We start from the raw sequence: 12,924 nt of genomic DNA, 5'->3' as shown, positions 1-12,924 counted from the left end.
GTGGGACCCTGTAATAGAATAAATACATTGATTTGTTTTGAGTGTTTGCCATGCCCCAAAAGCGATGTTGAGCTGTACATGGTAATTAATTGTACGAATGGGATTCAGAAACTGCAGCTAAGCCATTTATACATTTCAGGGTTGAATAATATAACACACAAACACTCGCAAAAGATTGCCAACACATCTTGTTTTGATATCAGAGTTGGCCTGGGTGCTTTTAGGGGCTCTGTTTCGCTAGCCTTCAAGCACCAAGGACCCTACATTTTTCCCTCGGAGTTGATAATGATTCTCAGAACTTTATCAAAGTCCTTCGGAGAGATGAGGTCCCATTTTTCCAGTTCCGATGGACATAGTATGCGCCTAATACACGCCGTACGACATTTTAAAGACGACACTTGTCCCGTCACATTTTCGCAGTGGGTGGGTGTTATCACGTTTCTTGACTGACTCGGGTGAAAGCTGAAAGAAAAGTCCGTGGCGGAACTCATCTCCCGCACATATCGATGGCAGTAACGAGTATTTTCAAATAATGACAACTGCTGACTTCCCTCCACCCCCACACAAACTGCTACCGGTACATTTTGTTGACCTAGTAGCGATGAAGGACTGAGTCCGACCCCCTGGCTCGAATTGGAACTCGCAGAGTTATGACTTTGCGAGCCATGTACTCTGCCACTGTGTCACCCAATTGGTCAACAGTCGTAATTATAGTTTAGTTACATTTAGTATTCCATCATGAATGCGTGACATTTCACGGACGAGTATCATCTGCCAGTAGGCGGCGATGTTGCTACGTGTTTCCGCCCCCCCCCCAATCAAGTAAATAAGGATGGAAGGCTTTCGCGGGAGCGAATTAATATGCAAGCGATTCTGAGCCGTTTAAGAGTGCTCCTCGGTGTTTTCTTCGGGATTCTTTACTGTGCTCCTATTTCATCCAGTGATGAAACTTCACGGCCAAAGCATAGTTTTATTTTAACCTCGTTCTTAACTTATTTTTTTAAAGCCGCACAGCATTACCCTTGGATATTGCCTTTGGCGTGCGGTGAGCAAATGCATTTCTGCTTGTCGCTGTGAATGTCACCCTAAATGTGGTTGCGGTGGGGTGCACCTGTGGCACCACTGACTGGTGGCTGCTGCTTTGATAGATCGCCGCAGGACATGATAATTGTCTCTGTACCAGCTTGTCACTGTCTTGAATCACAGGCCAGGTTTACAATAATGGCACAGATCCCAGGGAATTGCGAAATAGAAGGAGTGTATATATATAATTTTTACATTCAACATCATCGGCCGCGATCGATGCACTGCTGGATGAAGGCCTCGCCAAGCCATCGTCACCTCTCATGGTCCTGCGATGTAACGATCCATGGAGCACTTGCACGTGCGAGCTGGTTGCATCGCTCCATATTCGCGGTGGACGTGCCCCAGGACTTGTTTCCACCTTTGGCTGTATCCCTGTCGTGAGCCTCGACCGGCGGCTGTCATCCCTTCCATCGACGTGCCCCCCTAAGCCCCATTCAAGTTTCTCAACAGTCACAATAATGTGCGGTACATTTAAGAGTAAATCATATAATTTCCATATTGCTTAAGCCGTTTTAACAACTTATATATACACACAAAAAAATGACCTTATACGTAAAAAAAAAATTCAGGCTATTTGAATATTTACCTTTTATTATTATTATCATCGAGTGACAGAGGTGTAGAGTATTTGGTGGCGTTCTTCTGCGTGCGAAAAAGCGCGGCGAAGTAGCACTCGGGTGTTTTTTTTTTTTTTAATGGGAGACCTGGAACGCGCGTAGCGACGGCGGCTGACGTTGCGCTGCGGTGTGGTCGTGCGTGCCGGGCAGTGGGTGTGGGACGAGCTGGATTGCTGGCACCAGCGCATGGCGCTGCTAGAGGCGGCGATGCAGGACTACGAGGGGCAGCATCCGGAGAGGGCGCCGGGCCTGGGCGAAGCCGCCTTCACCCTGGCGCAGCTGTACAACGTTCTGCGGAGCCAGGCGGAGCGTCGCACAGCCAAGCTGAGGAGGGCAAGTGCGCCGCTTGTGCATCGCCGCGAGTCTGGGAGGGAAGATCTATATGTTTGAATGAATAGAATGTTTTGCCCGACACATTTCTGCCACCTCTCTCAGGTCCCCCTGTCCTCTCTTCACCGGTGTCTGAAATGTGAGTTGGTTGCTCGCTGACAGTGCCCTCGGCCGATTCTCCCTATTGAGAAAATGAGCAGCACTTTTTGACCCTGTTATAACCTATTTTTTTGTATATTTTACTGTTTTACCCATCAGCTGTGTTTTTTTCTTTCCTGGTCGTTCCATGGATTATTGTGAGACTACTTACTGTAGCTCATTGCCCACCTCTGTTTTGGCAGTTTCAACATTTTTCACCGAAAAGTTTAACCACTCTTGGTTTAGCCACTTCTGATTTAGCCATCTTGGATTCGAGGGATAGATTGAGCGGAAATCTGGGGGGGGAGGGGGGGGAATATGACTGCAGTTTTTCTCTTGCACGTGTTGTACTTGTGTTTGGAATCACAAAATATTAAGACAAAAATCCCCCGTATAGCCTGAACAGACTTTTACGGCAAGTGCTGTTAGCAACGATATATGAAGGCTGTCATGGCACACGAAGAGATGGGTCGCCATCGTCATGCCCAGCTGCCTTTGACTCCTCAGTGCCAATGTTTACACACAGCACCAGACACTCATTCAGATAATCGTCACCGATGTTGGTCGCGAGCGGGAATCGAACTCAGGTTGACGGTTTTGGCGTGCAGCGCGTCAACCGCTGCACTACCGCAATCGCGCGCACACATATACTCGTACATGATCACACTCACTCGCACACATGTACACACCGATGAGGAAACCCTTGGATACCACCGATGTGTCATTTTCGGGTGTCCCAGCATGGTGACTGATGTCCATGGGTCCAGTGTTGCCTCTATACAGTAGAGAACTCCCCTTATCTACAAACCTATCACCTGCGACTCCTGTTATCTGCATGAGTTGTATGGTCCGCAAAAAACTCTTGCTATCCTTGCCTCTATTCCTATTGTCTGGGATTATCCACAAAACGAATTGCACTTAAGTGGAGTCATTTGGCAAATTCATTCATTTATCCACAATTTTTTGCAGTTCAATGGAAACATTTGGGGATAGCACTGCAGATACTCGAATACCCAATCTTAGTCCCCTGCGGATGCCGTAAGTGTCCCCGCAAGTGGTGATGACGCACACATGCATGTTGAACTTCTTTTGCACCGTACGCAGCCAACCGTGCGCACACGTGGTGGATTTTGGATGTCAGCCGGGGAGCCCTCCTCCCCACGTCGACACGCGCAGAATGGTGTCGTGCTTTGTTATCGGCCACCCCGCGCCTCCAACGGATCGACCAGTGGGTGGTAACCCCCTCATCTGTCTGAATCGGCAGGCCGAGTCTCTGATGGAGCAGTACGAATCGCGACGTAGGTTCGTGCTCAAGTGGGTGGAGAAGGCGCAAGCTGTGGACGCTGACGACATCGGCGCGCATCAGGTGAATTAATTTGCGTTCGTATTTCATCCACATCCCACGGGTGTGGAGAATGGATCACTGGTATGCAAGGTAAAGACCGATAAATAAATAAATAAAGCTCTAAAATTTACTGTGGAGAAATATAAGCCCGTGTGCTGCCATTGACTAATGGTTAGTTCACTGGTCACCGGTTTATTCGGATCTCTTGGTGCAGCAAGTCAAACAACGATGTATCTCTGCGACCCTTATGCCGTTTATTAGCTTTTGTTTGCTGAGCTTTTGTTAACACCAGATGATGCTGGATGTTTTCGATGGAAATAGTGTCGAATAAAGTTGTAAAAGCTTTGCTTGCTTTTCAACATTTCCATGGTGTCTTGGAACACAATCAATCGGCACATTTGCCCATGACGTGACACATTGATTCGAGAGACTGTCGGGTGGTGTCAGGTTTATAGTTGAAAACTATACCTGCATGATCTAACCCAAAAAGAAACCAATTATGAATCACAACACACGTTGTGAAAGCCTACATATGAAATGTATTAATTTAATCAAATCACCCTAAATATACCAGATCTCATTGAATCTCCACAGCTAAGCAGGTTTGGGCCTAGTTCGAACTTGGATGCAAGCCTGACTGAGAATGTCAGATGTTGTTGGAGTGTTATCATCTCGTTCGTATGTATGCACGATTGGTTTCGCTATGGGTTCTCTGGTTTCCTCCCACGTGCCCAACCACTCATTTGTGGCATTTGACCAAACGTAAAGAATGCTTGTCCCGAATGGGGGAAAAAAAAAGAGATTTATCGAAACTCGGTGATAATTTCCAGGGTAATTTAAAGAGCGTTATTATATTCGTGTTCTCGTTCATTTCATGAAGTGATATTATTTTTTCCTCGCACTTCCCGAAATTTTACGATAAACAACTTCCGCAAAACTTGTCTGGATTCCCTTTCAACCGAGTGAGAACAAAGGGGACGTTTGCATTGAGTCATGTTATTCGGTTAACGATAACGGGCGTTTGCGCTAAATATGTAAGCTTTTTCCTCAAATTATACGTTACCTAACTTAATTAAGTATATTATCGATGGTTGACTACAGCTGTGAAATTTTCCACCGTTCTGCTTGGCCCCCTGATCGTTGACCTGACTGTAAGTACACAATGAGCGATTGTCACTTAGTTTCTGATAAACAGCATTTGTACAATAAATTAAAGACATACTCCTCAAACCTTTAACCCTTCTTTCCTCTATTTCATAAAGACATTTGCAACACCGCTGCAGAAGCTGCCTCGTCCATATGTTCAAATGCACGGGAACTTGTTGAATGCACAGGAAGCGAAACTATTGTCATGAAACTGGTTTTTTTTAGAACTGCTTTTTTGTGTTTAGTTTGTCCTTCCCCTGCACCTCTGATTAGCATGGTCCGCTACATACAGTGAAAAATAATTTCCTCATATACATAAATACGTCATTTAGTTCATGAGAACGAGCATTACAACACTAATTATAAACCATTTTCCGCAATCTTTGCTTTGCTTGGTTGTATAAAATATACGTAAAAAGTAATAATAATGAATAAAAATCATAAAATATGTTTTTATTGCAATTTAAAGCTTTCGTGACTGCAGGGATTCATCTTCTGGGTTCTTTCGGTAAAGTCACGTAGAATGGGACTAAAATAATAGTAATAACAACAGAATAATGTATTTATACTCGAGGAATCCGATGCAGCGATGAAGCTCTTTTTCACAGATGTCCACTATTGCGAACTGCCGCCAAATTTCCCCTCCGATCCATCCGTTACGCTCACCGGTCATCTCGGCAAGAAGCGGCGTTGTTGATGGCGGCTTTGGCGGTGCGGGTCGCTCGACTTGCCGGCCTTCTCGTTCTCAGGCCCTGCTGGAGCAGTCGAGCGAGGTGCTGGCCGGCCTGGAGGCCATGGTGGAGTGCGTGGACGCCCTCTCCGAGGCATGCTCCGTGGAGCGCCTGGTGCAGCAGGTCTCCGAACTGGACCAGCGCACCACGACGCAGCACGGCACGCTGCAGGCTCGTCTGCGTCGCTTGTGCGGGCCCAGCAAGGTGAGCGCCGCTGCACGCCATCGCATCACTGCCGCGGTTCACCAATAAAAATAATAATAATGGAGTTCGATGGTAATACATTGGTACATTTGCTATTCGCGCCGTTCTTATAGCGCAGGACTATGGTGAAGGTTTCATGTTTCGTGGACGGAAAAAGCCTGCCAGTGGCAGGTTGTGGGGGGTGGGGGACGATGTTACTGCGTAATTGCAGTTGAGAAACCTGTGGGTAATTGAGTTCAAATTTGGTCAAATTTGAAACATGATGCCAGCGCACAAATGGGCCTCCTCTTTTCGAGTGAAATAAGATGGGGCCCATCTTTAACATCCTCCATGAACGGACGGCACGGTTTTTTTTTTTTTAAATACACCAGCGGTTATAACCAGGGTGGCCTGTAGGACTTTGCACAAGCAGCGAACGCGCCACCGCCAGGCCCACGGCCAAAACAAAACCCCCCCTCGATCGACGTGACGTGGGAAAATGCCCTCGTCCAACCAGTCCGAGGATTGACCAAAAGGAGATGTTGATTGAAGCTGCGGATACGTGGGGTAAGGCTCGCGTGCCGACCGGGACCCTTCTTCGTGTCGCACAGGATGAGTTGGCGGCAATGGAGGCAGAATTCCAGCTGCTGGAGTCGCAGCTCTCCTCCCCAGCACTGAACGCCTGTGGACAAGCTCCACAGCTGGCCCTCCGAAGGGTTTGTTCAATTTCCCACTTTTGTCTTCATTTCTTTTTTTAAATACGAAACAATTGATCACCGTGCTTGCTTAAGTTCACAAACGGAAGGCGAAGTTGACTGAGATTTTTTTTTTTATTCGCCAGTCACTCCATGAGCAGGAGACACTTCTCAGTTATAATTATTTTCTTTTGTGCGGTTGTCTTGACCCTGACATTATCGCCTGGGTCTTACCCGGTAAAATAAAAAAAAGTTGAGTTTATAAAACATTTAGAATTTTTTTTTATAAATTTCAATTATTTATTGAAGTTTTGTTTAGTTCAGTTCTCGGCGAGATTGTCAAAAGGATTTTGAACACCTACAACAAGCAAGCAGTTGCTTCGCATTCTGGGATTTCGGGTGTGGCCAGGCAAGCACACTAACTCTGAAACGGAGCAACCTTTTATTCACAGTCGGGTGACGGTTCGCTTCTGTACATTTCCCCTCTTTTACAATCAAAGCTTGCAAAACATTCTGTAAATGATGTGTCTCTTACTTCCGAGGCAACATTTCGGAATACTGTATATAGGTGTGTGTGTGTATTTATACATATATTGTTAAGTTTAACACGTACTGCATCTCAACCTTGGTTTGATAGCAAATCGGGTCAAGCTTGCCTAAGATGATAACTAAAGTTATCTATACAACTAACAAAGAAGATAACTAACGTCGTTTCAAGGTCCGGTAACTTCAACCAAAAGTATTTGTTGCGCAATACTGACTTGTGGTTACCTGAAACTTGCATTTAATAAGTGTGCAATAATTCGTGGCTCCAGTTGGCGTGCCTGGTGTGTGAAAAACGTGTCTTGAGCATCCTTCCTTGCCAACGTAACAACGTGCTTATTGACGAATGTGTTGAGAGATGTTTGTTAACAACGTTCCTTGCTGAGTGAATGCAGGTGGGATGCATTGCACCCTAATGAACTCGCCAGGGCTGGATCTGTACAAGCTAGCCTTGGCCACATATTTTCCTCCCAAATATTTAGAGTCTTTGGGATCGCTGCCATTCACAGTTGCACAACGATGTTCATGTAAAATTAAATTCCACCCCCCAGTTTCTATTTTTTCCCCGTAATAATAACAACCCAGTTTGAAGGGTTACCCCACGTTTATTAATCTTGTTCATTATTGTTTGCAAAGTCTTCTGTAAATTTTGACCAACAAGAACAAAGCACTATTATTAACCCAATGAACTACGTTCTTGTATTCCCATCTCTGTAATAGATTAACTCCGCCGATGCCCCCCACACTCATGCCCGTCTCTCCTTCCTCCACCTATCCCCACCACCCCACTCTCCAGCGGCTCTTGGACAAGCTCAGCACTCTGGCAGAACAAGTGGCTCGGCTCCCGAGGGCTGGCACATGTTCCGTTCTCCGAGAAGCGATCGTACATCTGCAAGATGTGACCGAACAGCAATGCGCTGCACTGCAGGTGTGTTGATGAAACCGATAGAGAAATAAAAAATACAAGCTGGCAACCCAGGTCATTGTGACGGAGCCTAACATAAAAAGTAATAGTTATTTTCCTAATTTTATCCCGATGTGCTTTTTTCAACATTATGTTATGAGAAGAAAATCCATTAAAGTCTCTCGCAGAGCAGTGCACCCTCGTGTTAGAGAACGGGTCCACAGAATCGGATATCACAGAGCTACCTCTGAGATACCCTCAAGGTGACCTCTGGTACAACAAGTAGAGGGCAGCACCTCCGCACCCACTCCGCATATGAGAGTGATGCTCGTGACATTACAGTAAAACCTACATTTTAATCCTCAGAGCTGGAATTTTCGCCAAATATGCAGAAAAAAATTTGTGTTTGTTTCGTGCGGTCATTGCTGCTGACTGTACACTACACTTGTCGAAGCCTCTATTTTTAAAGCAATTCGATCGTGGTAGGAAATGTGTGCCTTAAAAAAAAAACGCCAGCGCGCAAATCGACGCATACATTCGGCACGCTAGTGTATACCCAAGCTTGCATGTTCTAACACACCATGTGCTCGTCGCCCTAGCACACAGTGCAATATTATACTTTACTTTCATTAAGTAAATCGTTAACTGCTTCAATTGTAATCTTGCCCCACAAAACTATCCAGATACGGGCACTGATTGTTGGTAAGCGGGGTGGTAAGTTTTGCCGTGATTGGCTTTAGGGAGTTTTGTTTTTAAGAAAAGAACAAGTTTCCGTAATCAAACGGACGGACGTAATATTTTCCAGGCGTCGCAGTAGATAGCCTGTTACAGCTGCCTTCAAAGCTATGGCTTAACCAAGCAAGTGCTGAAACTAAAAATAAAGATATACATTTAATGGCGTGGACTTATCCGTGCATGTCGACGATAATGCTTTGTAACGAATTAAAGTTTGGCAAGCAGAGTGGGGGGGGGAGATGCTTTTGCGTAACAAAAATAATAAAGAGTAATGTTGAAATAATAATAGATTATTTACAGGCTTATCTTAGTTTCCATAAGTGTGCACGGTGCATTTTATCCCCTGGCTGTCCCATTTCCACCCTCCACACCACCGCAAGAAAAATGTTTTTACCCCCCTTGAGGCCAGCGTCTTTTCGTTTTAATTTTTTCAGGCTGCGCTGGCCAAGGCTGAGTGGCGTGCAGGTGAAACACGCCGGCTCCAGACGCTCGCCGCCGAGGCCGAGGAGGAGTTGTGGATCCTCGGTGCTTCCAAACACGGCGACGCTCCGCGCGTAGGCGTACGCAAGCTGGTAAAGCCGCGGTTCACTGTTGCCCAACCGTTTTAGCATTTGGCAAAAAAAAAGTTGATCGTGACAGGGACACACACAATGGCCTACCCCTTTAGAATGATGTCGGTTGGTTATCTTTGAGATCCACTGGTGAAGCAGACGGCACACAATGGTCGACCGCCATCTGAATCGGGACCAGGCATTGCCGATGCGGCCACCCGATGCACGAATGGAGCATCAAAGATTCGGAGGCCTGCGAGTGCGGCAACGAATCCCAAACGACCCGCATCGCAAACACTCTGCTGATGCCTTCACTCCTTTTAAAGGAAGAATGGACAGACAATTGAGTGGATAACAAATGTAAAATTACTATTAATCCATACGAAAGAAGAAGACCACTGTTCACCGTTACTCGTGTGCACTAATATTTTTGTTAGCGGTGCCCCGGCCATTGCCGCCACCCAAAGGAAACCCACCTGTCCCTTCACGCTGCCCTCCTCACTCCCTGCGCAGATTCCTCTTCCTGCTACGCCCCCCTCCAAACCCCACCTACCGTGCCTTTTCGCGGTTTCTGCCAGCCCAGAGTTCTCACTGTCCTCGCCACTTAGATCTTGTAGCATCCACCACCGTTTGCGATGAGACCGGCCTTTTTAAGTTTTTGCCAGCCGCACTTTCCAAACCTTCTGTGTAGACCTCTCAGCCTGCAGCTAGAAATATCTGCGTCACTGGAATATTCATTGTCGTGTTGTTTTCGCTGACGGACGGGCTTCATTTAAATTTCCCGAGTTAGCGCTACGATGCGCGGCCGTCGATTTGTAACGTTGCGTGGACACACAGAATATAAATACTTCTGTCATTTATTTGGGGTGGAAGTGGGGGGGGTGGTGGTTGTTTATGTACAAACAGCACGCTGTATTATTTTGCGTAGGCACGGCAGGAATGTGGCACCCGTTAAGAAACCGGAGGCTGTTAAAACAAAAAAAACATTTAAGTGGGGAGAGAAAAAAACTCGCCGAAAGAATCGCACCCGTTACTCCCGCCATCCCACCCTTTGCCCCCCCCCCCTTCCCGCTAACAGCCATGCACTACCCTCAACCGCTGTGGCGTTTGCAGCAAAGGGCCCCGAGCGATTGTCGCAGACGCCTTGGCGTTTTTGACCAGTAACGATTTGCTTGTTTGGCGAGACGGCCGACGGTAAAGTAAAACGAGTGATATTCTGATGTTAATGCGATGTTAATGTGAGCCCATTGGCTATCAACAAAGATTCGTTCATGAACCCATCCGTATACACGGACACAATTTCAACCGAGAGGATTGGGTGCAGACCCGGCAATCGTTGGAAAGACGTCATCAACCAGTTTAAGTCATCACCGGCTGTGACGTTCCCATCCTGCCACCTTCCGATGTTAGTTTTTTTTATTTTTTCTCCGTGGCTTCGGCTCTCCCGTTTCACGTAAGAAGGTTGCATTTCTCGCGCCAACGTGGCCACCTCCACGCGCCGACCTCGACGCAGCGATCTCCCATTAACATGCTAATCTCTCACATTAACATCACGAGCCCTGCCCACTTCGTTTATGCCCCTTGGACTATACCCATTTTAAACCTTCAAAACGGTCTGCAGTCAGCAGCTTTCCCCTTCTGTTTTCCTCCTGATGACGGTCACTTGTGTTGTGATTAATTTAAAAACCACCTACCCAAAGAATGTGAATTCCTGCAAGTCACGAAAGCTTTCGGTGAAGATTTAAAACGGGTAATGTTGCGGCTGGTCGATTGACGATCCTGCGTTGTGTTTTATTTTTTTGCCGTTTCGAAGCCTCCATTTGCCACGTTGATCTCTCCTCGTTCAAAGGGCGCGCCCGTTGCAGGTCGACGGAGGAACAAAAGTCGGCGCTCTTTTTGTCACTGCGCACGCGAGGCTGTTAAAAGCGAGGTGGCATTTTCCGTTGGCGCGAGTCGCAGAAGCGTCCATTGCAAAGTGCGCCGATGGCCACCGGGAATCTCGTTAGATCTCTGCGAGCCAAGCAGGCTTGGGCCTGGATGGTGTCGAGACGGACAGCCACCATGCGTGGCAGGTTGTTTTCGGCTCCTACCGCGCTGCCGCGTGCCGAGCAGCAGAGGGCAGTGCAACAAAACCCCAATGTTGTTCATCTTCTTTGGTTCTTTCGGTAAAGTCACGTAGAATGAGAATAAAATAATAAATTGATAAAATAAAATAACACAATAATATTCTCTTTGTGAGAATATTATTGCGTTATTTTATTTTATCAATTTTACCGAAAGAACCAAAGAAGATGAATCATTGCAGTCACGAAAGCTTTAAATCGAAAATTAAAACCCAATGTTGTTGCTCCCAGCGTTCACCAACCCGGACTAACCAGCCTGGTGAAGTATGTTCAAATAACCCCTGGGTGACCCACACGGCATACACAGTGACCCGTGTGACCCTCATCCAGCGGTAGATTGACAAAAAGCTCCGCACGTGTACAGTGCATATCGATAAATTGACAGCATACAGCGGTATAATGATGTAACGCAGTCGTAATAAAATGACACCCCGGAGGCCCGTCAGCATCGCTTAAGTGTTGACATCGCTTGAGCAGTGCGTAAACGACCCACGAACATTATTTTCCCCCTATTTGCAAAGCGTGCGGACTGTGTGTTGGCAGACGGAGGAGATCTCGTGGGACTGAGCAAAGTGATTTTTAAAATGGAGAAGCACGGGGAGGTGGGGGAGTTTCACATCGATGCATTGCGCAACCCCCTTTTTTTTTGCAACGCCGCAGATGCTTTAACAACATCGAAGGAATCGTCTTGCGCGGTGCAGTTCTGCGGTTTTTTTTTGTCATATTTGACAACGACCTCTCACCCATCCACCCACGGTCTTTGTTGAAAATGTTAATCTCTATGGTCTTTGTTAATCTTTGAGTGCATGCCAGCATTTAATTCAACAATGCAAACGATTTGACAAACACTTGTAGGCACATTTAAATAAATTAAGTCTTCCATTTGCCTCTGCACATAAGCGTGACATGTTTTAATGTTTTCCAGCTGCATTTTGTTTCGGCAGACAAATGCTGGACAGGTTTCAACCCTCACTTAAGTTGAGGGCCTGAGCTCAATTCCTGGCCACAGCTGGCAGTGGAGAGTGAAATTAGAACTGGTGCTTTGCACACCTAGAGTTGCCACCTTTGTGTTACGTAAAAACCGGGAAATGTCATGGGAAGAAGAGTAATCTCGCGGTGCCATCATCTAGAGTGATGTATTTGTATTATTGCACAATTGACAAAAAAAAACCTGGACTTTTGATGTCCTGGGAAGACTGACCGATTTGCCAGGACAGCAGCTGCCTCTACAAGAGGACGTTCCTGGGGAAAGCAGGACGGGTGGCAACCCTGCACCCCTAACCCCCAACGTCACCAATATATGGTCAATGTGAATTGTTGAAGATATCACTCCACCTGATGTTAGTTGTGGTTTGAATACAACTCAGATGGGCGGTTTCATAGTTACAGCATGCTATCCACTCGTGCCACTGCTGCAGAATGAAGCCATAATAAGATGTTGGATCTTATCGCGTGCATTTTACTTGAAGCTCACAATCACGCAATTATTCTCGCACGTTCCGTTCATTCACACAAATATTGAGTGCAGTTTTTTGTAATGAGGGACTGCGAAGGAGGTGTAAGTATAGTCAATGAAACAAGAGTCAAATGATGCCAAATAATCCCAATTAGTTGGGATCGTTACGCCAATTACAGGTATAGCTATGTTCGTATTGAATGCACGCTGAGAAAAAAATGAAGAGCTCACTTTATGTCGGAGGTGGCTCCAGAAATTACTCCTCACTTTTCATTATCACAGAGGTCTGTCAACTCCGTGCCGCGGATTTGCATTGCTTGCGTTCGCAACTCGCTTCACGC

General features: G+C 46.4%; 1 protein-coding gene across 6 annotated transcripts in view; it reads left to right on the top strand.

The window, feature by feature from the left end:
* LOC116947743 (uncharacterized) overlaps nt 1-12,924 on the top strand; it is a 60,508-nt gene that overhangs the window by 18,817 nt on the left and 28,767 nt on the right. For all 6 annotated transcript variants that reach the window (XR_004403722.2, XM_032963803.2, XM_032963801.2 and 3 more), the window contains 6 exons: nt 1,854-2,036; nt 3,436-3,537; nt 5,412-5,597; nt 6,188-6,292; nt 7,611-7,742; nt 8,888-9,025. Coding sequence is in view for 5 of the 6 variants with exons in the window: in XM_032963803.2 (XP_032819694.2) it covers nt 1,854-2,036; nt 3,436-3,537; nt 5,412-5,597; nt 6,188-6,292; nt 7,611-7,742; nt 8,888-9,025 (846 nt within the window). In the remaining variant the exon portion in view is untranslated. The remainder of the gene's footprint in view (nt 1-1,853; nt 2,037-3,435; nt 3,538-5,411; nt 5,598-6,187; nt 6,293-7,610; nt 7,743-8,887; nt 9,026-12,924) is intronic.

Source organism: Petromyzon marinus, chromosome 31 (genome assembly GCF_048934315.1).
Source record: "Petromyzon marinus isolate PM22_M1 ecotype Great Lakes invasive population chromosome 31, UKy_Petmar_22M1.pri1.0, whole genome shotgun sequence".
Classification (NCBI taxonomy): domain Eukaryota; kingdom Metazoa; phylum Chordata; class Hyperoartia; order Petromyzontiformes; family Petromyzontidae; genus Petromyzon; species Petromyzon marinus.
The sequence above is the reverse complement of the archived record's forward strand: the minus strand, read 5'-3'. Positions and strand labels throughout refer to the sequence as shown.